Raw genomic sequence first — 25,748 nt, 5'->3', positions numbered from 1 at the left:
CCCCAAACACCTGGCATCTCTGCCTCAGCTGTCATGGCCAGGCTGCTGCCTCACTTTGAGACCAGGACTCTTGCAGCAGAAACCTCACTGTAAGAATGGTTCTCAACAACTTTTCCAAAATTTGCTGCAACCCCCTGCCCATTGGGACATCCTAGAATGCTGCCTTCTGGGGCACATCCACCCCGGTGCCCCATCAGAGGACAAAGTCCAATTCCCTAGTGCAGAGGCAGCTCCTCTACCCACTGTGGGCCAATGCCCCCTCCCCCTTCTTCCCTCCCCTTCTTCTCTCCTGCCATGCCTTGCTTGCTCTTCCCCAAAAGGGTCTTTTGAAGCCTGTGTTCATTCACAGAGTGAATTTCTTGCCTAGTCCATCTTTTCCCCACTGTCTGAATCCTTTTCTCATCAGTCAGAATCTTAACTGAGGTTTAGCTCATACATCGTCTTTAAAGAAGAGACTCTTCAAACTTCTTTAAAGCTTTCTATGACACAGCTCCATCCCTTCCCTTGCAGGGTTGGCTGTGCTCAACTCAAACAACTACCTCTACTTGAATCCCGTGCTTGTTTATCCACCTGTTTGCTTACACAGAGGCATCACCATTAAACTGTGAGCCACTTTAAGACAGGAACTGCCTCCCTCAGATCTTGGCATCCCTAGAATCTGCACATGAAGACCCTGGCTCCATAGCTTTTCATTGCTTCAGCCACTTCCCCATCAAAGGAACACAATCATCATCATCCCTTCATCAGCTTGTTGTGAGGCTGAAATAAGATAATATATGAAGAGTGCTTCGCACATAGTAAATACCCAATAAAAGGCGATAATTATTTATTTAGTGAATAGATAAAAAGATTTCTGACAATTCTGCAAGATAAAGATTTCAGTATTTCCTTTTTCCAGCTATTGGCAACACTGACAAGCCAGGCAGCTTTCTTCTGTGACCACAAACATATCCTCTTTACTCAGCTTCACGTTTCAGATACTATCAAGGACCTCCCACCTCCACCCCCAAACATACACAATACAGTGCATTAAAACTGTTTAAAATAATCTCCTGGTACACTTTTAAAGATAGGAATGTGAGTGCGAGGAGTTATCCCCATATGACAAATAAGCTCATCCCCACCAGTGGCATGGAATTGACACCTTCATACCAACATAGCATCCATTTTAAATACCTGGTCCCAGATGGCCTCAAGCCCACTGAGCTATGCAGCCACTTCTGCACCAGCTATTAAGGTTCATTCTCCTCATTCCTTCCTAAGTTTTTTCTTTGACCAAAGCAAGCACTGTTCAAGAGGAACATTTGCATTCCCTTTCCCCTACCCCCAGGCAGACACTAAGGTGCCAAATGAAACTGAACACAAACATTCCAAAGTGGCTGTCACACAGAGCAGGCTTGTTTGGGAACACAGGGAGCTCCGTGCTCTTCCACCTAACCAAGGTTTCTAGAAGCCCTCATCCAAAAGGTCAAATGGAATTCCACAGCAGAAACCAAATTCTAATGGTGAAAATTCAAATGCACCTTGGGACAAGCAGTCCCACACTGACAGTGGCTATCTGATGGACCAGGCAGGCTCACCTGTGCTGGCAAATGGAGGCTCCTGATGACAAAGGGATGGAAGTAATTTTCCAGCCGATCCATCCACGCCTTCTCTAATTCCCAGTGCAGAGTGCAGAAGGGATCCTCAACATTAAACGAGTGGCTGCTTCTTAACTGATTACCTATACAAACTCAAAATCACCAACCTCACCGATTAAGGCTATTTCATATACATTTACAAAGAATTATATATGTGTATATATGTAAGTGTGGATGTGTACAGAGGGGATTTACCTGGTGCCGGGGTAGGTGTTGAACATTGGGAATACTGTAAAATGGCATAGACCCATACAAAATAAATACCTGAAAAAATAACCAGGAGTTAAATGGACATAACAGAATGTAATTTACTGAAATTCTAAGGAAAAATCATCTCTACGGGATGGGACATTCAGGCGAGGGGGATCTTGCAAAAACGTAGGCTGAAAAACTTGAATCCTGGCTTGAAAGCAGCTCAGACTAGATTAAGAAAACAGAAGACGAAGACCGAGGCTGAAGCAAAGGGATCACAGTATACAGGTAGGTGAGGGCAATCCCAAAAGCCATGTGTGCACTTGACTTTGTGGAGTACCAAGTAGCACTGAAGGATTCGTGGCATTGGAGGGCCCAGCAGTATAGTGTAAGGATGGACTCCGGAAGAGCATCACAACAGCAGAGCAGCTGAAGATCACTAACATAATCAGGATAAGGCAATGAGTAAGAGAAATACTAATAGTAGTAAGGAACACTATGTCTGAGGAACAAGGCAGGCCTGATTCTCGCCACTAGGCTTGTGAGCAAAACTAAACGTGACCAACCTTGGTTTTGTGAATATCACAATTTCAAGGAAACCCTCAAAGCAAAAACATTTAATTCTTTTTGTTCACATGGTCATTTTAGAAAACTTAAACACTAAAAAGCATCAGAAAGTAAATAGCAATGATCTGTAATCTACCAGATACATTTTATTAATGTTTGCTTTTATGAATATATATTTATTGGAGAACTGGCATCACACAGTATAAAACTTTAAAATCAGTTCTTTTCATTTAATATTACAACATGAGAATACAAATATAGTCTTCAGAATGTCTGGAGTCACTGAAGCTCAGAGGTAAGGACAGGTTCTCCTCTCCAGCCTTTAGAGAGCATGCTGGCCCTGCCAACACCTTGACTTCAGGTTTCTGACCTCCAGAACACAGAAAATAGTATGTAACTACATATGTATAATACATAACAAATATGTATTTATATATAATACATATTTTGTAACCCATGTATTTTTCTCTTTAAAAACTGAACCTTTAGTGGCTGCATAATATTCCCCTTCTGGAATTACACAATGATTTCGTTAGCAATTTCTGTATGTTAGATACAGAGTGCCTCTGAATTGTCACTGTCGTAAGTCACTCTGCAAAAATCATTCCTATATATAAATCTTTGATACTGTTTCCTTAGGGTAAATTTCTAAAAATAAAAGTACTAAATCAAAGGGCCTGAACACATTTTGATAGTGTCAGTCCTTTCTGAAAAGCTACACTAATTTATATCACCACTGCTCTGCACAAAAGTACCCACTTTATTGCCTTATCACCAGCACTGAACACTTTCATCTGTAAAGCAAAAATTAATATGAACCTACAAAAATCATATGAAAGCATGAAAAGAGCTTCCATCCCTTCCAAACTACCCATCTGAAAACTAAACGCCACTGGCAACGAAGACGCCTGCAGACGCACACAAAGGTTTATCAGGGAAATGTTTAAACCGCTACTGAAAAAATAACTCAAAAGTGCATGCCGTACTGGCAGGGGTCACGGAGCATCAGTTGTCACCAAATCCTATTCTACAATTGAAATACATGTTTATTGCATTGAATTGGACTATTGGACTCGGAATACAGAGATCCCCAATCTTGGTTAAATTGTATAAAACCATTCTGTACCTTCCTGAAGTCATAATGTAGACTGACTTTAATGCTCAATGAAAATTTGAGGTTGCCTGATACTGACATTACCCTCTCTGTAGCAACTGTAAGAAACAATTTTCTTTACAACCCCAATATTTTGGCAAAATTAGTAAACACTTTAAAAGAAGGAATGCAAAGTAAAGGTTTGTATTAACCTCTGAAGAACTGACTTTATATGATTTCTGCATATCTTTTTGATCAATATTCCAACACTTCCATGTTTTTTGCTTCTTTAGTTTTACTATAAGTACAAGTCAATTCAAAGCAATTTAAGGAGAAATTAACACCAGAGCTTCAATATAATAAAAGGCCTTTTAAAGATGTTTTATAATCGGCCTGAAAAGTACTCAATGACATGCATAAAAGTAGAAATAAAAACCAAATCACATATTTAATCTAAATTTCTATTTTGAAAATTCAGTGACCAACAAATAAGTTACTTCTAGCTATAAGACAGAAAAGGTCTTCATATATTTGAAAATACTTTAAACTCAAATTATAACTGATTAGCCAAGACAATTATGGATCTATTACTTATACATTACTTTTTATAAAGTCTGATTGCAAAATTAGAGAAATTCTAGGAATCATTTTATCCATTGTAAAATATAAGAAATGGTATGATACTCTAAACATATATAAACAAACCTTGTAAATCTGAGATTTTGACAACTGATTAGTCTGTACAGGACAACTTGCTTAGGGGACACACACGCATAATACATTTTACGTGTATTATACACGTATTTAATGTAGTAATACATTAAAAACCAAAAAGCTAAATGTATCATCTCTCTTACACAACTGGCTAGCCAAATCCTGAAATTATTTTTCCTCAAAGTTTTCAATCCTATCTAAAGTAGAAGTATTAATACATGTTCTGCCCAAGTTCTCAAAAACGTCCAACACTAAAAAGCTGCAAAAATTCTCCTAGATCCTGAACTGTTCATTCTATACAATTAGAACCAAAGAGGCACTTCAGCACAATTATTTCAGGGTAAGCATTAGAAACTCTCAAAAGCAGCTAAAATACACTAGTTGATAAAAGGAATTCGTTTCAAAACTAGAAACACAGAAAAAAACAAACCTGGATTCTACAATATGGAGAAAGCCAAAACCACCCTCATGGTCTGTGAAATAAACTATTTTCCCTTAATGACGATTGGACTCATTTTTCCATGTCAGTTCAATGGCCACCAGAAATTACAACAAAACACATTTTTCCCCTCTTGTCATTATGTGTATATATACATAGGTTGTATGTGTGTGTTCTGTTTACCGGAGTCCACTGCCAAGGTTTTTAAATGTGTTTAAGAGCAAGTTGCTGATGCGATGGGTGGGCAGGGAAAGGGTCAATGTAGTGGTTTTGTGTAATGCCGGGCTCATTAATGGCACTTACCAAATACCCTATTTATTTTAATTGTGGCTTTCAGGGTTAGAAAGAAAAAAAACCAAAAAAGAGGTTAAGAGTTTTTCAAGAACAAAATATAAACCAAAAATAGGAAATTAAGGCAAAATTACCCGGATCATTCAGGCCACCTTAGTTTCTTTTCCTGAATTTCTGACATTATAAACCCCCCTCTCTTCACAGTCTTATCTGTTTTGTACACGATATCTCTTGGACAACTTGGGTTCTGGAATCTTCCTACCAGTCCCCTTATTTTTTACATAACAAGTGTTTTGCTAAAAATATCGATACTTTCTAGAGCCACATGCCATTCCTACCTGAAAAAGAACACTGTCAGGTAACAGGACAAGTAAGAGGCAGCAGCCGTACTGCAATGGTCCGCGATTATACAGCAATTATTACACACAACCTCGCAAGGACAGAGGAGCGTCCAGGAACAGGGCAGGCAATCCCTCCGTCCTGGCAGCTGTTAAGATGGGTCAAGCGGAAAAATGTGACTTTTCTATACTTAATTTTAAGTGGGTATGATTTTTAGGACATTGAACCTCTTTTGCTACCTACCAAAAGGAAAAAAAATAAAAAGTTTTCTCAACTGGGTAAATAAAGAAAGATGGTTTGATATAATATTCTAACCCTGAGAAGCAAACAGATTGCACATTTAGCTGAAATAGGAAGATTTCTGAAGCGATAATTATTTTGATATGGTAAGTGAATTAGTTAACTATAGTAATTCCTAAAAAAGCAAATTTAAAAAAGCATTATTTTTAAATTTTTTTAAGTGGTAGGGAAAATAAATAGCAAAGCAGCCAGTAAAGTTCAAGAAAAAAAGTCCGAACATACCATTCAACTCTCCATTGCTTTGAAAAAAGAAACGCCAGTAGCATTCCTACACTTGTAATTAGAAAACATGCATGTAAACAACTCTTCAAATAGTCTTTTATAATAAAATAGAAAATGTCCTCGGGTGAGAAAGCAATTTTTGACTGACTGCAACTCATCTAGGTTTTCACTACCATACAACTGGGTAAGAGAGTAAAATCTCCTATTTTGCACTGTTTGGCATAGTCTCGCTCCTTTACCTTCTCCACCTAAATAGTTCCCATTTTCCAAGTGGACAATGTGCAGAGAACTTGTATATATTAATGAATTCCTCTGCAATTTTGGTTTCACTATCAGAATTGAAGTTTGCACACAACAGTGTCTCAACAATGATCTCAACATCCTAACGCTTTAGAATCCGTTTACCTCCTGTGTTCACCTATATCAGGATGCAATACCTGTGTGAATCTTTTCGGGTCATATTGAGACATGCACTTTCCTCCATCTGCACACACTCTCAAGTTCCTCTAGAATGTTAAGAACTCAACTGTGTGTGATATTGAAAAGTACGCCAGAAGTAATTTCTTGGACTCCAGATAATGTACCTGCAGAAACAGTCATTTGGTAGGATACCACAAATATCCTACTACCGAATTCTGAAACGTTTGTTCCTGAGTCCGACTCCCCTTCTGACCACATCTACTCAATTTTGTTTCCACCGAAGGAACGCTCCGCAGTCACAAAACTTTCATCGTGAGGACGCACCACCTAAAATGCGTGCTCAGAAGTCAAAGTCCTATGAAAATATCCTCGATGAGCATTTGGTGAATTGCTGCGTTTTTAACCCTCTTATTCTGCTCCCCTCATCTGCACGGCCCTAAATTCGCAAGCGTTCACCGCCCAGGTTCGGGGTCTTTGACTCAGCAGAGAAGAATGTGGCTGATGAGTTATCTATTAATCCAAAAACCCTCGGCTAGAAAGATATTTCACCAAGAACTTTTAACACGGAAAGGGAGGGGGCAGGGAACAGAGGTATCTTTTAATGAAAACTTTTCCCCGAGTTTCTTCCTTAAACTGCTCCCCCCCCCCCCCCCGCTACCCTGAATCCACATACAATTTCCAGCCCCAGCCCTAAGTCCTGACCCTCCGAGTCCCGATCATCTGAGGTCACCCAGGAGTCAGCTCTCGGTTCCACTTTTTAAATCCCGGGCAAACAAAGCTGAGCATTATACTTACAAAAGTCTCCGAAAAGTCCTTAGAGTTACGCAATTTGGGGCCCGCAGACGCGCGTGGACACAAAAACACACTCTCCCGAGATCCACCCTTCCCGGGCCACACTGCGGGGCTGCGTCCGGGGCACCGGCCATGCCTAAACCTTCCACCGCCGCGCCCCGGGCCCGCGCCCGCGCCCCGCCGGCCGCCCGCACTGGGTCCCGGGTCGCCCCCGCCACTGCACCGAGCCGCCCAGTACCTCCTCCTCCTGAAGGTTGGCCTCGCTCGGGGTGTTCTCCTTCTCGGCTTTGCCGCCGTTGTTCATCTTCCCGGTCCTTCCTCGCCGGGCCGGGCAGGGCTGGGGCGCGGGGCTGGGCGAGGGCGCGCTCGCCCACTGTAGCCTTCCCCGGGCGCCGGGGCTCCCTCGGGCGGGCGCCGCGGGCTGCGGGGCTGGAGCTGGAGCCGGGGCAGTGGCTGTCGGGCTCGGGCTCGGGCTGGGCTGGGGCTCCCGCGGCGAGACTGCGACGGCAACGGCTGGCGACTCAGGAAGTGCGAGGGAGAGACGGGGCAGGGCGCGGGCCGAGAGCGGGGCACCGAGACAATCGGGCCCCGGGAGGGCGACCTGGATAGGGAGGGCGGGAGCCAGGGGAGGAAGGAAGAAGGAAGGAAGGAAGCAAAGGATGGGGCGAGGACGCGCGTCCCAGGAGGAAGCGCAGAGAGTTGGGGCTGGGGGCTGCAGCCGCTGGAAGGAGGGGACCGGGGTGCCTAGAGAGGAGGAGGAGGAGGAGGAGGAAGAGGAGGAGGAGCGGGGCGGAGAGGCGCGGGCCGCGGCTGGGACGCTGGGACCCGAGAGCCGCTGAGTGCGCGCTCCAGGCAGGCTCTGGGAAGTCCGGGATAGAAGCAGCTCCCTTTCTCTCGTCTTCCTCCCTCCCCTCTCCCCTCCCTCCTCTCCGCGCCTCTCCTCCTCCCTCCGCCCTCCCTGGACGTGGGCTGCCGGCTGCAGCCCGGAGGGACGGGGCGCGGGACGGAGCCCCCCGCGGGAGGAGGGGCCGGCGGCCGGATGGCGCGCGCCGGGGAGGGGCCGCGGGCCGCGGGCGGAAGCGGCGACCCCAGCCCCCGACTCGGCGGCTGGTCGGAGGGCGAGGGCCCGGGAGGCCGAGGGCAGGGGAGGTCGGGTCCCGCCGTTCCCTCGGCCCCCGGGGGCCCCGGCGTCTGCGCGCCCCGGCACTTCGGGGACCCTGCCCCGCCGGGGCCAGGACCGGGAGCTGGGATGTGTGCGACTTTTGTTTGCCGGCTTTTACCAAGGGATTTGCACCCCTGGCCCTAAGCCCACCCTTCCCGAGCCAGACCCGGTTCTTCCCCTGCTGCTTGAATGACAGGATGAGAACTCGAGGGACACCGGGGACAGCCCACTCCGGGCCGGCTTTTTCAGGACAGGGCTTCAAACCCATCTCCAGCGCGGGTCCTGCGACGCGCCCGGAGCCTTCCCCGCTTCGCTTCCTGGGCGTCCCGCGGCCCCCGACTCCTCTCCCAACTCTCACCCAACTGTTCTGGGATTGTTTACCTGGCCTTTCCCTCACCCTTCAGAAAGCTCCTTCCTGGAAGAAAAACCACAAACTTATCCTATTTATCTTTTTAATCCCACCGCTATTTAAACGAGCTACCGGGTGTATAGTAGGCACTCAATAAATATTTGCTGGCAAAGTGAATATTCCTCATTGCAGGCAGAGCTCGGGGTCCACATGGAGGAATGTAAGAGGCTGGAAGCACGCTTAAAGAAGAAAGGGGGCCTGGGCTTTGCACCAACTTCAGGATTGCGTACTTGTTTCCTCATCCGTTAAATGGGAGCAGCTGAATGTGTCTCCTAGCGTTTTCGAGATTTTAGGTTGATAGAGCTATGTACAGCACCCAGTATTCATTCTTGCTTCGTTTAGGTTTACAATACATGGAAGCTAACATTATTATTAAGGAAACTTCCATTTTTCCCGGGCCTTAGAAAGCTTTTCCAATACTCGATCGTTTAAGCTTCTTGTTTTAAAAAAAAAAAAAAAAAAAAAGAGAGAGAAATGAGGGTCTCACTTTGTTGCCCAGGCTGATCTCGAACTCCTGTCCTCAAGTGATCCTCCCGCTTTTGGCCTCCCAAACTGATGGAATTGCCGTCTGGAACCACTGTGTTAAACTCTTAGATTTGACTGCTACAAATGTATAAATGTGGAACTCCATGTATCAGTGGGTTCTGCCCCACTTCTTACTCCCAGGAATTCTCCGTCCCAGCCTGCTGCTCCTGTCCTGCACCAGTAAGTTTCTAACTAGGGTATTTGCTTAACTGTTTCTCCCCACCCCCCCCCCCCCCCAGCAGACATTCTTTATACTGATTTAAGTGCTGCTGGGGATAGGGTGGGGGCGGCTGTGGGCGTTGCAGATAAGGACCCTCCCTTTAGGGAGTTTAAAGTAGTAAGTGGCTCGCACTGGAATCTCAGCACTTAGGGAGATAGAGGAAAGAGGATTGCTTGAGCCCAGGAGTTCAAGACCTGTCTGGGCAACATAGTGAGACCCTGTTCTCCATAAAGAGGGGAAAAAAAGAAAGTGGTATGGAGCCAAGATACTCTCAGACTCCTCTTTCCGATTATAGAAAGCGAGGAAAATATTTGCTTTAAGGGCATTATGAGAAAAACAGTAGTGATACTTGGATTTACATACTGGGTTTATCTTGGGGGTTTGGAGATTTTGAAACAGGAAGATTTCCATAGGGAAAAGATGTTTTTTAATTGCTGTCATAATGTGATTTCTCTCTAAGGGGAACAAACATGTATCCTGGATGAAAATAAACCAAGTCTATTGAAACTGCAACCCAAGACATTCAGAAGAAACAAGGCTACAGTGAATCTGGAAAGTTTGCACGTGTTTGGATGTATTGATTGCCTTAACTGGCAGCCCTTTGCACTGCCAGCTTCTCCCTCAATTACATGAGGAACCACGAGGGGGCAATGTCTTCCCGAGCAATATAGGTGAGTGGTGGTCTTAGGACCCCATGGTGGCCCATGATGCTAGCACTGTGTCTTTGGCTATTCTTGCCTGTCATGGAGCATAGTCCACAGAAGGGCATGGTCTTCTTGGAGCCTGGCATGGGCCCAACAAAAATGACAATGTAGTCAATAGTTCCACTCAGACTTCACTTGGGAGCAGGTGGACTATGTTGTGTGATATCAGGATGCCTGCAGAACCTCTCCTATCCCCACCCAGGGAAGCATGGCTTAATTCCAAATAAAGAATCTGGTTCCTTTGTCTTTAAGCCAAGCCAGGACTTTGTCCATTGTTAAAAGTCAAAAATCTCTGGGATAAGAAACAAAAATAAGTTCCAGCTGGGGCACAGTGGCTCATGTCTGTAATCCCAGCACTTTGGGAGGCCGAGGTGGGCTGAACACATGAGGTCAGGAGTTCAAGACCAGCCTGGCTAACATGATGAAGCCCCGGTTCTACTAAAAATACAAAAAAAATTAGCTGGGTGTGGTGGCACACACCTATAATAGCAGCTACTCGGGAGGCTGAGGCGGGAGAATTGCTTGAACCCGGGAGGCAGAGGTTGCAGTGAGCCGAGATTGCGCCATTGCACTCCAGCTTGGGCAACAAGAGTGAAACTCTGTCACAAAAAAACAAAAATAAGTTTCAGGAGAGGATCCTTGTCTGGCTTATTCACTGTTGTATTCCCAGCATCTAGACAGTGCCAACACATAGGAGGCACTCAGTTATTTTTTAATAAATGAGCATTTTAAGTCTGATGGGTTACTGATACTCAGGCCTGAATGTTATCACTGGATTTTTCCAAGATCCAGCAGGAAGGACTAAATCAGTGGAGATGTCTTAGAACAGGTAGTCACAGCAATGGCATTAGGCAGGGTCTCGGCAGTGTTTTTTGTTTTGTTTTGTTTTGTTTTTTTTTTTGAGAGTCTCACTCTGTTGCCCAGGCAACATTGTTTAAGAAAATGTCTCACCCAGGCGAGAATTGTTCAAGCAATTCTCCTGCCTCAGCCTCCCCAGTAGCTGGGACTACAGGTGCACACAACCACACCTGGCTAATGTTTTTGTATTTTTAGTAGAGACGGGGTTTCCCCATGCTGGCCAGGCTGGTTGGTATTGAACTCCCAAACTCAGGTGATCCACCCGCCTCAGCCTCCCAAAATGCTGGGATTACAGACATGAGCCACCGGCCTAGCAGTGGTCTTTAGTCATGCTTTTGCAGGGAGGACCCTAGATAGAGACCTTGTGCAGAATGGAACAACTGATAAGGTTTCAAACAGTAAAAGATAAAATCCCACCATTGAGGCCAGGTGCAGTGACTCATACCTGTAATCCTAGCACTTTGGGAGGCCGAGGTGGGCGGATCAGCTGAGGTCAGGAGTTTGAGATCAGCCTGGCCAACATGGTGAAACCCCATTTTTGAAAATACAAAAATTAGCCAGGCCTGGTGGTGGGTGCCTGTAGTCCCAGCTACTCAGTAGGCTGAGGCAGGAGAATCGCTTGAACCCAAGAGGCAGAGATTGCGGTGAGCCAACAAACATCACACCACTGCACTCCAGCCTGGGCAACAGATCAAAACCCGTCTCAAAAAAAGAAAAAAAATCACACCATTGAATGTGACATATCAGACAATAAAATCGACACTGATGCAGGAATGACTATACTATATAGTCAGTGGTGAGAGTGACATTCAGGGTGTTTTCAGAAAAATGTATGGGGTTGGGATAATACGTCAGGAAAAGAGAGATTCCTGCTTTTGGTCCTTTCCATGAAGAATAGAGTTATTTGAAAGAGCAATAATGTATTACCAATAAAACTCAAGGAAAATCTGTAAACAGACTTTTGCTATTTATAAAACTTTGTGATTGAAGGCAAAGAGTTTGAGTTTGGGGGAGGAAAATGTACCTTCAATCAGGGTATAAATGATAATTACAACTTGCTTATGACTTTAAAGAAAGATTCCAAAGTAAGATCTCCTCAGTAGCAATAGTTCCCCGGCATCCTGAGAATTATAAGACAACAAAGGGATTTTTTTTTTTTTTTTTGAGACAGAATTTCGCTCTAACCAAGGGATTTTATATCCTGTAATAGTTGTGCTGAAGACCAGAAAAGTCCGCTTTCTCCCCAGCCTAACACTCTACCTACCGTATTGCCTGACCTTCGAGATTACCTTGAAAGGGTAATATTGTACACACACCTGTAGTTTTTTATTACTCACTGCTGTTTCTCTGGCAGTGTTCATTTCGAGGCTTGCCTTAAGAAATCCAAACCTATAATTATGTCTTAAATGTTTGCCTTTGGGAACTGCAGACATTAAAGGTCTATTTTGAGGCGATTTGCATGGCATGAGCTTTGTACCTATGTTAGCTTTGCAGCAGAAAGCTGCAGTATCTACCACGTGTGTTGTGATTGTCTCTTAACCCTTCGGCTGAGCCAAAGAAGTTCTTGAGGCCAGAGGGGCTGTATTTTATTGGTTTTTGTCATCCTTGACACCTCTCTTTCCCTCACCCTGTGCGTGTGTACTCACCTCCAGCTCCTCTCCATCTTCCCCTGATTTTTTTATTTATGAATTTATCATTGTGGCAAAAGACACATAACATGAAATTTACCTTCTTCACCACTATGGGTTTTTTGTTTTTTTGTTTTTTTTTGACATGGAGTCTCGCTCTGTTGGAGTGCTGGAGTGCAATGGTGCCATCTCGGTTCACCACAACCACCACCTCCCAGGTTCAAGACATTCTCCTGCTTTAGCCTCTTGAGTAGCTGGGACTACAGGCATGTGCCACCATGTCTGGCTAATTTTTGTATTTTTAGTAGAGATGAGGTTTCACTATGTTGGCCAGGCTGGGTTTTGTTTTTTTTTTTTTTTAGAGATGGGTTTCACTGTGTTGCCCAGGCTGGTCTCAGACTCCTGGGTTCAAGTGATCCTCCCACCTCAGCCTCCCAAAGTGCTGAGATTACAGGTATGAGCCACTGCACCCAGCCTACTTGTTTGTTTTTCCAGATTTCATTCTGTTGCCCAGGCTGGAGTATAGTAGCATGATCATAACTCACTGCAGCCTCGAACTCCTGGGCCCAAGCAATCTTCCTGTCTCAGCTTCCTGAGCAGCTGGGACTGCAGACTCTTGCCACCACACCCGGCTAATTTTTAAATTTTTTTCCCAGGCTGGTCTCAAATTCCTGCCTTCAGGGAATCCTCCTGCCTCAGCCTCCCAAAGTGCTGAGATTATAGGTATAAACCATTTCACCTAAGCCTTCCGTTTGAACCATTTTTAAGTGTAGTCTTAAGTATATTCACATGGTTGTGCAACAGCTCCCTGATTTTCAGCTCTTAAAGAATTCTGAGGTTCACTGGCTTCCCCCTGACCATGATCAGAGGCCCACATGGAGGAGAATCCAGGTGTTTGGCTTACGGCCCCAGCTGGGCTCCGCAGACAACCAGTATCAATTTGCCAGCCCTCTGAGTGAACTATCTTGAGAGAGGTTGCTCCAGCCCTAGTTGAGCTGCGGCAGCTGATACCATCTGGAACAGAGATGAGCTTTCTGCAGCAAACCCTGCCCAAATTGCAAAATTGTTAGCACAAAAAAAAAAAAAAAAAAAGTGAATGTTGTTGTTTTAAGTCACTATGTTTCAGTGTGGTTTGTAATACAACAATATATAACTGAAACATAATTACATACCTAGAAGTGGGGTAATAGAAATCAACAGGGTAATTCCTACTGTAATAGAAACCAAACACATGGCAGGGGCTTTGGGATCAGGTGGAGGACGGAAGCTGGAAGAACCTTGAGGAGTCTGTCATTGAAGAACACTATTAAAGAACAGTGAGCAGGGCTGGGCCTGGTGGCTCACGCCTATAATCCCAGCACTTTGGGAGGAGGTCAGGAATTCGAGACGAGCCTGGTCAACGCGGTGAAACCCCGTCTCTACTAAAAATACAAAAATTAGCCGGGCGTAGTGATGCGTGCCTGTAATCCTAGCTACTGGGGAGGCTGAGGCAGGAGAACTGCTTGGACCCAGGAGGTGGAGGTTGCAGTGAGCTGAGATCCACCACTGCACTCCAGCCGGGGCGACAGAGAGAGACTCAGTCTCAAAATAAATAAAATAAAATAAAAAATAAAATAAAAATAAAGAACATTGAGGATACTGTTATTGCAGGCTGGAGAAAAGGGGGATTGATGTAGGTATTGGAAGAACAATTAACTAAACTAGTCTGCAGTTATGTGAAAGCTAGAGAAGGTACCTAGTGAACATGTGGATCTGGCTATGGAGATTTCTGGATAGAATGGTGAAAGGGCGGAATGGTTCCTTTTGCACGCCTATGATATAGTACCAGAGAAGTGCAGTGAGCTAAAAAAGAAACTGTTCCATTTTTCATCAGGATTTAGAAGAAGCAATAAAGAAACCAGGACTTGCAGGATTTGAAATAAAACTACTTTTCATTCCTAGTTCTCCAGAGGACAAAACTCTCAAAATAAGAAATGGCTTAGGGGCAAAAGTCAAATCCCAGGTACTATCAGGAAAACATAGTCATAAGTAAAGTTCAAGACAAGGACAGGTGCAGCAGCTCACAACTGCAATCGCAGTGCTTTGGGAAGCCAAGGTGGGAGGATTACTTGAGGCCAAGAGTTTGAGATCAACTTGGGCAACACAGCAAGACTCCAAGATTCCTTCTGTGAAAAAGAAAGAGAAAAAAAAAAAAAAGAAAGAAAGAAACAATTTTGAGACAGAATCTCGTTCTGTCACCTGGCTGGAGTGCAGTGGCATGATCATGGCTTACTAAAACCTCTGTCTCCTGGGTTCAAGCAATTCTCATGCCTCAGCCTCCCAGGTAGCTGGGATTACAGGTACGCACCACCACACTCGGCTAATTTTTGTATTTTTAGTAAAGACGGGGTTTCACCATGTTGGCCAGGCTGGTCTCGAACTCCTGGCCTTAAGTGATCTGCCACCACGCCCGGCCTCTGCAAAAAATTTAAAAATTAGCTGAACATAGTGGCACATGCCTATAATCCCAGCTATTTAAGAGGTTGAGGCAGGAAGATCACTTGAGCCCAGGAGTTTGAGGTTACAGTGAATTATGATCATGCCACTGCACTACAGCCTGGGCAACAGAGTAAGAACCTGACTCTTAAAAAAAAAAAAAGGCCAGGCGCGGTGGCTCAAGCCTGTAATCCCAGCACTTTGGGAGGCCGAGACGGGCGGATCACGAGGTCAGGAGATCGATACCATCCTGGCTAACACGGTGAAACCCCGTCTCTACTAAAAAAATACAAAAAACTAGCCGGGCGCGGTGGCGGCGCCTGTAGTCCCAGCTACTCGGGAGGCTGAGGCAGGAGAATGGCGTAAACCCGGGAGGCGGAGCTTGCAGTGAGCTGAGATCGCGCCACTGCACTCCAGCCTGGGCGACAGAGCCAGACTCCGTCTCAAAAAAAAAAAAAAAAGATGGCCGGTCGTGGTGGCTCACGCCTGTAATCCCAGCACTTTGGGAGGCCGAGGCAGGCAGATCACAAAGTGAGTAGATCAAGACCATCCTGGCTAACACAGTGAAACCCCGTCTTTACTAAAAAAAATACAAAACAAGAAATTAGCCAGACGTGGTGGCGGATGCCTGTAGTCCCAGCTACTCAGGAGGCTGAGGCAGGAGAATGGCGTAAACCCGGGAGGCGGAGCTTGCAGTGAGCCGAGATCTGACCACTGCACTCCAGCCTGGGTGACAGAGCGAGACTCCGTCTCAAAAAAAAAAAAAAAAAAAAAAAAAAAAGATAAGGCTGTAGCTAGAAGACACTGGGTAGGCAGCCTCTACAATGGGCCCCAATGATCCCTACCTCCCGGTATTCAAACCCTCTGTAATCCCTTCCTTAGTGTAGGCTGGACTTTGCAACTTGCTCTTAAGGAATACAGCATGGCAAAAGTGTTGGATAGCACCTCTAAGATTAGATTTTAAAAAAGATGATGGCTCATGTCTTACATGCCCTCTCTTGCTTTCTCACTTGCTGCCTTTGAGCTGCTGTATGGAGACACTCATGTGGCAAGGAAGGAAGGCCTCCAGCCAAGAGCCACCAAGGAATGGGCTTTCAGTACAACAACCAGCAAGGAGCTGAATCCAGCCCACTACTGCATGGGTAGACCTGGAAATAGATTGTCCCTAAGTGGAGCCTTCAGATGAAACCTATTATGGACTGAATGCTAGTGTCCCTCTGAAATTCACACAAAATCCTAACCTCCATTGTGGTGGTATTAGGTAAGGCATTTGGGAGATAATTAGGTTCAGATGAGGTGACAAGGGTGGGGCCCCCATAATGGGGTTGGTGCCCTAGAGAGGGGAAGCCAGCTGGGCTTCTGGGTTGGGTGGGGACTTGGAGAACTTTTCCGTCTAGCTAAAGGATTGTAAACACGCCAATCAGCACCTTGAATAGCTAAAGGTTTGTAAATGCACAAACCAGCACTCTGTAAAAACGGACCAATCAGCAGGACATGGGTCGGGCCAAATAAGGGAATAAAAGCTGGCCACCCCAGCCAGCAGCCACAACCGGTTTGGGTCCCCTACTACAGCGTGGAAGCTTTGTTCTTTCACTGTTCAGAATACATCTTGCTGCTGCTCACTCTGGGTCTGCACTACCTTTATGAACTGTAACATTCACTGCCAAGGTCTGTGGCCTCGCTCCTGCAGTCAGCAAGGCAAGGAACCCACCCGGAGGAACAAACAACTCTGGACATGCCACCTTTAAGAGCTGTAACACTGCGAACGTCTGCGGCTTCACTCCTGAAGTCAGCGAGACCACGAACCCACCGGAAGGAAGAAGCTCCGGATGCATCTGAACATCTGAAGAAACAAACTCTGAACACAACATCTTTAAGAACTGTTAACACTCACCGTGAGGGTCCGCAGCTTCATTCTTGAAGTTCCCACCGGAAGGAATAAATTCCGGACACACCCTTATAAGAGGAGAAAGAGGCTGAGTGTGGTGGCCGACACCTGGAATCCCAACACGTTGGGATGCCAAGGCAGGAGGATTGCTTGAAGCCAAGAGCTTGAAACCAGCTTGGACAACACAGTGAGATCCCCATTTCTATGAATAAATAAATTAGCCACGCACATGGCTCACTCCTGTCATCCCAACATTCTGGGAGGGCAAGGCAGGAGATTTACTTGACACCAGGAGTTCAAGATCAGCCTGAGCAACATAGTGGGATCCTGTCTCTACAGAAAAATTAGCCAGGCGTGTTGGTGTGAGTCTGTAGTCCCAACTACTACTCTCAAAGCTGAGGAATGAGGATCATTTGAGCCTAGGAGTTCCAGGTTACAGTGAACTATAATTGTACCACTGTGCTCTAGCCTGGGGGACAGCGAAACTCTGTGTTTTTGTTTTTTTTTTTTAAAAAAAGGACGAGAAACAAAGCTCCTTCTCTCCCTGCCAGGTGAGGACACAGTGAGAAGGTGGCTGTTTGCAAGCCAGGAAGACGGTCTCCTCATGAGGAAATGAATTGGCTGGCACCTTGATCTTGGACTTCCCAGCCTCCATAACTGTGAGAAATAAATGTCTGTTGTTTTAGCCACCCAGTCTGTGTTATATTGTTAGGACAGTCTCAGCTGACTAAGCAATTAATGCCAAGAAGCGGTTTGCTGCTGTAACAAGTAACTAAAAGTGTGGAAGCAGCTTTGAAACTGGGTAGTAGGTAGAGGCTGGAAAAGTTTTGTTTTTAGAGACGGGGTCTGCCAGATGCGGGGGCTCACGCCTGTAATCCCAGCATTTTGGAGGCCGAGGCGGGCAAATCACGAGGTCAGGAGTTCAAGACCAGCCTGGCCAACATGGTGAAACCCTGTCTCTATTAAAAATACAAAAAAAAAAAAAAAAATTAGCTGGGCATACTGTCAGGCACCTGTAATCCCAGCTACTTGGGAGGCTGAAGCAGGAGAATCGCTTGAACCCAGGAGGCGGAGGTTACAGTGAGCCAAGATCTTGCCACTGCACTCCAGCCTGGGTGACAGAGTGAGACTCCATCTCAAATAGTAATAATAATAGAGACAGGGTTTTGCTCTGTCACCCAGGCTGGAGTGCAGTGGTGCAATCATACCTCACTGCAGCCTTGAACTCCTGGGTTCAAGCAATCCTCCTACCTTAGCCTCCTGAGTAGCTGAGATTACAAGTGCAGGCCACCATACCTAGATTTTATTTTTTTTAAAAGATGCAGTCTCACTTTGTTGCCCAGATTGGTTTGTAATGATCCTCCTGTCTTGTTCTCCCAAAGTACTGGGATTACAGGCATGAGCCACCAAACCCAGCCTGAGGCTGGAAGAGTTTTGAAGAACATGATAGAAAAAGCCTAGATTGCTGTGAAGGGAACATTAAAGGTGATTCTGGAGAAGGATCAGAAAGAAAAGGGGAGCTGTAAAGAAAACTTGCCTCTTAGAGAATACATAGTCATGTACAAGATGTTGGTAGAAATATAGACAGTAAAGACCAGTTACAGTCTCAGGTGGAAATGAGGAGTATGCTATCAGAAACTGGAGGAAAGGTGGCTGGGCATGGTGGCTCACGCCTGTAATCCCAGCACTTTGGGAAGCCGAGGTGGGCGGATCACTTAAGGTCAGGAGTTTGAGACCAGCCTGGCCAACATGGTGAAGCCCCATCTCTACTAAAAATACAAAAAATCAGAAGAGCATGATGGCAGGCACCTGTAATCCCAGCTACTCGGGAGGCTGAGACGGGAGAATCACCTGAACCCGGGAGGCAGAGGTTCCAAGGAGCTGAGATCGCTCCACTGCAGTCCAGCCTGGGTGATACAGTGAGACTCTGTCTCTGAAAAAAAAACAAAAAAAACAAAACAAAACAAAAACTGGAGGAAAGGCCATCCTTATTATACAGTGGCAAAGAACTTAACTAAATTGTATTCATGCTCTAGTGTTTTGTGGAAGGTAGGCCTTGCAAGAAATGAAATGGAATATTTAGCTGTAGAGATTTTTCTTTTTGAGACAGAGTTTCGCTCTTGTCGCCTAGGCTGGAGTGCAATGGCACAATCTCGGCTCACTACAACCTCCGCCTCCCAGGTTCAAGGGATTCTCCTGCCTCAGCCTCCTGAGTAGCTGGGATTACAGGCGCCCGCCACCTCACCCAGCTAATTTTAGCTGTAGAGATTTCTAAGCAGTTTTGAGGGAGTGGCTTGATGCCTCCTGACCGCTTTAAAGTAAAATTTGAGAAGCGAGAAATAAATTGAAGAAGGAATTGTTAAGCAAAAAGGAACCACAACTTCAAGATTGGAACATTATCCGCCTGTCCATATTGTAAAAAATGTAAAAGGATATTCAGAAAAGAACACCAAGGGTGTGGATAACTGACCTTTTGATAAAGAGATTGGTGTGGGTGCAAACCACAGACCTAATCAACCATCTCAACAGAAGCCACGGGATTGTACCAGCAGAAACCCTGCCAACTGGGATTAAAGGAAACAGAAAGCAGGATGGAATGAAGGAAAGCTACAGACATGCATTATCCTTCAAGAAAAGGGAAGGAGGACTCCAAAGGTGGTTCAGAGATCATCAGAGCTGCTTCTCCCACCACAGGCCCAGATTGCACAGGCTGAGAACAAAGCTTGTCTCCACCATGGGTGGGTGTGACATTCAGCAGAGGTGGGTGGGTAGGCCCTTGCAGAGAGCCACTTGGGTGGTACTCCACAAAGCCCAAAGGGGCATACTGCTTGCAGAGCTGCACCCCAGTGGATCAGTCGGGCACAGCATTGAACCAAAGACAATTATTCTTTCTTTTTTTAGGAGACAAGGTCTTACTCTGTTGCCCAGGCTGGAGTGCAGTGGCATGATCATAGTCCACTGTAGCATCGAACTCTTGGCCCCAAGTGACTCTTCTGCCTCAGCCCCCCAAGTAGCAGTGACTCCAGGTGTGCACATCCACACATGGCTAATTTTAAAATTATTTTTAGAGATGGGGGTCTCACTATGTTGCCCTGGCTGGGCTCAGACTCCTGACCTCAAGGGATCTTCCTGCCTCAGCTTCCCAAAGTGTTGGGATTACAGGCATGAGGCACCACACCGGGCCGAGTATTATTTTTGAGACTTAAAATCTCGTGGTATTTGCCCTGGTAGGTTTTGGACTTACTTGGGATCCATCACCCCTTTCTGTCTTCCAATTTCTTCCTTTGGAATGGGAATGTATATCCTATGCCTGTCCCACCCATTGTATTTTGGAAACACATAACTTATCTGGTTTCACAGATTCACAGCTGGAGAGGAATTTTGCCTCAAGATGAATTGTACCTCGAGTCTCTACCATATCTGCTCTAGATGATATCAGATGAGACTTCAGAGTTGATGCTAAAATGAGTTAAGACTTTGCGGGCAGTTGAGATGGAAAGAATGTATTCTGCATGTGAGAAAAACATGAATTTGGAGGGACAATGGCACTAAACAGGAGGCCGTGCTGTAATCTCTACAGGAACTGTCACATTTTATTGTTTGAAAACGCCAGGTTAAACATAAGCATTTCCATCCCTCTCCCCAAACCTCTAATAACAATTCAAAAAAGATTTGTTGTCATCAACATTATTTTAAAGCATAAACTAACAAGGATAAAGAGAATGAAAGAAAGGTGTAGGCCTGTGGCTTATACCTCTAATCCTAGCAGTTTGGGAGGCCAAAGCCAAAGATCACTTGAGTCCAGAAGTTTGAGACCAGCCTGGGCAATATAGCAAGATCCTCATCTCTACAAAAAGAAAAAAAAAATTAGCTGGATATGGTGACACATGCCTGTAGTCCCAGCTATTTGAGAAGCTGCAGCAGGAGGATTACTTGAGCCTAGGAGTTTGAGGCTGCAGTGAGCTATAATTGCACCACTGTACTCCAGCCTGAGTGACAGAGTGAGACCCCATCTCCTAAAAACAGAAAGAAAAAAAAAAGAGAGAGACAGAGAGAATGAAAGAAAACAACAGTAATAAAATCTGGGAAGCTGTGAAGCAGATTAATATTAAGAAAACTAAATCCTAAGCTTGATGGCAAAAAATTGAGAAGCTACAGAATCCCCAAAAGACTCAAGCCTTGGCACTAGCTGGCACCTCAGAAGTGAGAGTGAAAATGGGGCTGTAACCAGGTGGATTATCGAAAGGAAAGCAATACATTCCTAGATTCCCCCTTTTTATTCACAGTTTACTGTGAAATTTACTTTTTTTGTTGTTTGTTTTTTTGAGACAGAGTCTCACTTTGTCACCCGGGCTGGAGTGCAGTGGCACAATCTCAGTTCACTGCAACCTCCGCCTCCTGGGCTCAAGTAATTCTCATGCCTAAGTCTCCAGAATAGCTGGGATTACAGGGGTGTGCCAATGCACCCGGCTAACTTTTGTATTTTTTGTAATTTCGTATTTTTTGTAGAGACGGGGTTTCTCTATGTTGGTCAAGCTGGTCTCAAACTCCTGACCTCAAGTGATCCACCTACCTCGGCCTTGCAAAATCCTGGGATTACAGGTGTGAGCCAGCGCACCCAGCCAAAATTCACATTTTAAATTTGTCTCTTCTCTTTTTGGGAATATCTAAATGGAAAAAGAAAAACAAACAAAACAGACATATCTTCCTTTTTTTTTTTTGAGACGGAGTCTCGCTCTGTCACCCCAGCTGGAGTGCAGTGGTGTGATCTTGGCTCACTGCAACATCCGCCTCCCAGGTTCAAGCGATTCGCCTGCCTCAGCCGCCCTAATAGCTGGGATTACAGGCATGTGCCATCACGCCAAACTAATTTTTGTATTTTTAGTAGAGATGGGGCTTTACCATGTTGGCCAGGCTGGTCTCGAACCCCTGACCTCAGGTGATCCACCTACCTCAGCCCCCAAAGTGCTGGGATTACAGGCATGAGCCACCAGGTCTGGCCCCCATATCATCATTTTTATGAGAAATTTATTTCTCTTCATATGAGTAAAGTTTTATTAAATCAGCTTAACTATAAAATAAACATATAAAAATTTTAAAGGCAAAAACATGACTAATGAGGTAAACATCAATGGCTGAAAATTTGGAAAATTAGGGGTGTGTGTGTGTGTGTGTGTGTGTAAATTTAGGCTTCCAGTAATAATAAGCATTACTGTAATTTTCACCCTAAGTGAACCACTTTAAAATGTGTGCCTTTCTTGAGTAACCATTGTAAATATAAATTGGACATTCACAGACTGAAAAGATTTAAAACTAATGACTGGATGTTATGGCAAACAGTATGGAGGTTCCTCAAAAAATGTAACAATAGAACTGATCTAGCAGGCTTGCTACTGAGCATATATCCAAAGGACATGAAGTCAGTATGTCAATGACATATCTTTCTTCCACGTTCATTTGAGCGTTATTCACAATAGCCAAGAAATGGTGTATCTATACCACATTTTCTTTATCCATCTATCAATAGATGAATAGATGAAGAAAATGTGGTATAGATACACCATGGAATACTATTCAACCTTAAAAAAGAAGGAAATCCTGTCATTTGTGAAAACATTGATGAATCTGGAGGACGTTATGCAAAGTGAAATAAGACAGGCACAGAAAGACAAATACTGTATGATCCCATTTATATGTGGAATCAAAAAAAACCAAACTCGGCCAGGTGCAGTGGCTCATGCCTGTAATCCCAGCACTTTGAGAGACTGAGGCGGGCTGATCACTTGAGGTCAGGAGTTTGAGACCAGCCTGGCCAACGTGGTGAAACCCCATCTCTACTAAAAATACAAAAATTAACTGGGCATGGTGGTGGGCACCTGTAGTCCCCAGCTACTTGGGAGGCTGAGGCAGGAGAATTGCTTGAACCTGGAAGGAGGTTGCACTGAGCCAGGATCACACACTGCACTCTAGCCTGGGCAACAGAGCGAGACTCCATCTCAAAAAAAAAAAAAAAAAAAAGCAGAAATAATAAATAATGTATGTTATGGACGTGTACCGATATGAAGGCATCTGGATTCTTCCAACCTCATCCTTTTTAAAAGCTTTGTATAATTTTACTATGGGTGTACAAGTCCTATATTGTTGGACATTTAGGGTTTTTTTTTTTACAGTTTTTTAGTATTTAACAATGCTTTGATGACCATTTTTGTGCAAACATTTTTATACATTGCCTGATTATTTCTTTAGAATACGTTCTAAAGAAGTTATTAGGTTAAATGTTAAGCATATTTTATGCATTGATGTTTCTGGTTAGAAAGATGATAGAATTTGCACCACTTGCTTCTACATTACATGAGAATGTCCATTTCATTACAACATTCTCAACACTGGAAAAATCTTCATTTTATCAGTTGGTGGTGAAAAATGATAAAACATCATTCCTTTAATTGTATTTCTTGATTATTAGCAGGACTGACCATCTTTTCCTCAGTTTATGACTATTTGGAAATTGCCTATTGTGTCTTTGTGCATATTTCTAGTGGGAAATACAGTTTTTAATTTTTTGGTTTGTTTGTTTGTTTTTTTAGACAGAGTCTCACTCTGTCACCCAAGCATGATCTCAGCTCACTGCAACTTCCACCACCTGGGTTCAAGAGTTTCTCCTGCCTCAGCCTCCAAAGTAGCTGGACAGGCACGTGCCACCATGCCCGGCTAATTTTTTGTATTTTTAGTAGAGATGGGGTTTCACCGTGTTAGCCAGGATGGTCTCGATCTCCTGATCTCGTGATCCGCCTGCCTTGGCCTCTCAAAGTGCTGGAATTATAGGCATGAGCCACCATGCCCAGCCGGTTATTAATTTTTAAATTGACAAACATTGTACATATTTGTAATGTACAACATGTTTTGAAATATGTTGTTTGCCTTTTTCTAATTGATCTTTGAAATTATTTTGCCCCCAGTATCCTACAACCTGTTTATGTGTTCCACAGATATGACTGCCACATACCATGATAGGTTCTTAGAATAAAATGATATGCAAGAGAGTCACAGACCCTATCTTCACAGGCTAGGCAAATTGGTAAGGAGTTACAACAAAGTGGGATCGGTGCTATACCTATGGAAGTTCACTATTCTAGAGAGTTCAAAAATGTGACAAATACACACTCTGGGAGGTCAGTAGAGGCTTCCATGAGGAAGTGATATTTCCCTGGATGAGGATGAGCGTAGTGGCCAGTTAAAGTAGGAGTGGTAAGAGCCAAGAGGGTTCCAGTCAGAAATGAGGCTAAAGGGATTAGAGAGAATTTTTGACTAGTGAATTGAAAACACTGAAGAGTAGAAAATAGAAAAGTGCTGGGAGATAAGCTTGGATAAGTAAAGAAGGGACAGATTATTAAGAGTTTAAGAGGCCAGGCATGTTGGCTTATGCCTGTAATTCTAGAACTTTGGGAGGCCAAGGCTGGCAGATCACCTGAGGTCAGGAGTTCGAGACTAGCCTGGCCAATGTGGTGAAACCCCATGGCTACTAAAAATACAAAAAGTTAGCCAAGCATGGTGGCACACACCTGTAATCCCAGCTACTTAGAAGGCTGAGGCACAAGAATTGCTTGAACCCAGGAGACAGAGGTTGCAGTGAACCAAGATTACGCCACTGTACTCCAGCCTAGGCAACAGAATGAGACTCTGTCTCAAAAAAAAAAAATAGTGACTTAAGCAGAACTCTGAAAATTTTACATAATGAGAAGTGTGGTACCTGGGTTGGTTCATCTTTTCATCTTTTCACTCTGCCATTCTCAATTTTATGATACCTCTTTTTCTGGTCCTGTGATATCTCCCCTTATACTCACAATAGCTGTGGCAATTCTAAGCATTGCACCCTCACACAATCATGTTCAGTGGCTTGGAAAAAATAGGCCTTATCTCCGTTAAAGAGGAAAGTCTTTCCCAGAAGCTTCTGTAAGAATTCTTCATCTCTCATTGGCCAGAACCCAAACACAGGGGCCAAGCTGCACTGACTGCTGGGAAGGTGAGCATCTGGTATTTCATTATCTGTGGTGGGAGGCACTTCTATCTGCAGGGAAGAGTGATAACCTTGGGATAGGAAACCAACAGTGTTGTTCTCTGCATTTGGAAAGTTTTGAGCAAACAAATGATGTGATCAGGCTTATATTTAATTCTGTATTCTTCCAGGTCTTCTTCCTCCTTTCGCATTACTCTCCATCACCTCCTTCCTCTACTCTCAACCACCACTTTTTCACCTAGTTCTCCTACAGTTTGAAAAAAAAAATTCGGCTGAGGTAGGAGAATGGCGTGAACCCGGGAGGCGGAGCTTGCAGTGAGCCGAGATTGTGCCACTGCACTCCAGCCTGGGCGACAGAGCGAGACTCCGTCTCAAAAAAAAAAAAAAAAAAAAAAAAAAAAAAAAAAAAATTCTTTTTTAAAGAGAAGAGGTCTTACTATGTTGCCCAGGTTAGTCTAGAACTCCTGAACTCAAGCAATCTCTCCACTTCAGCCTCCTGAGCTACCATGCCTGGTTCCTTTTTTTTTTTTTGTAATGGAGTCTCACTCTGTCACCCAGGCTGGAGTGCAGTGGCATGATCTCAGCTCACTACAACCTCTGCCTCCTGGCTTCAACCAATTCTCCTGCTTCAGCCTCCTGAGCATGTGGGACCACAGGCATGCACCACCACACCCAGCTAATTTTTGTATTTTTAATGGAGATGGGGTTTTACCGTGTTGGCCAGGGTGGTCTCAAATTCCTCACCTCAGGTGATCTGCCCACCTTGGCCTCCCATCTAGTTTTTGTATTTTTAGTAGAGATGGGTTTCACCATACCGGCCAGGCTGGTCTCAAACTCCTGACCTCGAGTGATT

The 25,748-nt window shown here is 44.7% G+C and overlaps 2 protein-coding genes across 4 annotated transcripts in view; one reads left to right on the top strand and one right to left on the bottom strand.

Annotated features, from left to right (window-relative positions):
• Positions 1 to 7,922, bottom strand: part of RBPMS (RNA binding protein, mRNA processing factor) — a 188,128-nt gene extending 180,206 nt beyond the window's left edge. The window contains exon 1 of one of the 3 annotated variants that reach the window (XM_007962084.3): positions 7,248 to 7,922. In XM_007962084.3, coding sequence (XP_007960275.1) covers positions 7,248 to 7,313 — 66 coding nt within the window. In that variant the 5' untranslated portion in view covers positions 7,314 to 7,922. The remainder of the gene's footprint in view (positions 1 to 7,247) is intronic. The other 2 variants (XM_007962085.3, XM_007962088.3) reach the window with 2 other exon arrangements.
• LOC140712269 (uncharacterized) overlaps positions 7,669 to 25,748 on the top strand; it is a 51,218-nt gene continuing 33,138 nt past the window's right edge. Inside the window, exons 1-3 of the mRNA XM_073018614.1 lie at positions 7,669 to 7,806; positions 7,862 to 9,285; positions 9,786 to 9,996. Coding sequence (XP_072874715.1) covers positions 7,669 to 7,806; positions 7,862 to 8,677 — 954 coding nt within the window. The 3' untranslated portion in view covers positions 8,678 to 9,285; positions 9,786 to 9,996. The remainder of the gene's footprint in view (positions 7,807 to 7,861; positions 9,286 to 9,785; positions 9,997 to 25,748) is intronic.

This window comes from Chlorocebus sabaeus, chromosome 8, assembly GCF_047675955.1.
Source record: "Chlorocebus sabaeus isolate Y175 chromosome 8, mChlSab1.0.hap1, whole genome shotgun sequence".
Taxonomy (NCBI): domain Eukaryota; kingdom Metazoa; phylum Chordata; class Mammalia; order Primates; family Cercopithecidae; genus Chlorocebus; species Chlorocebus sabaeus.
The sequence above is the reverse complement of the archived record's forward strand: the minus strand, read 5'-3'. Positions and strand labels throughout refer to the sequence as shown.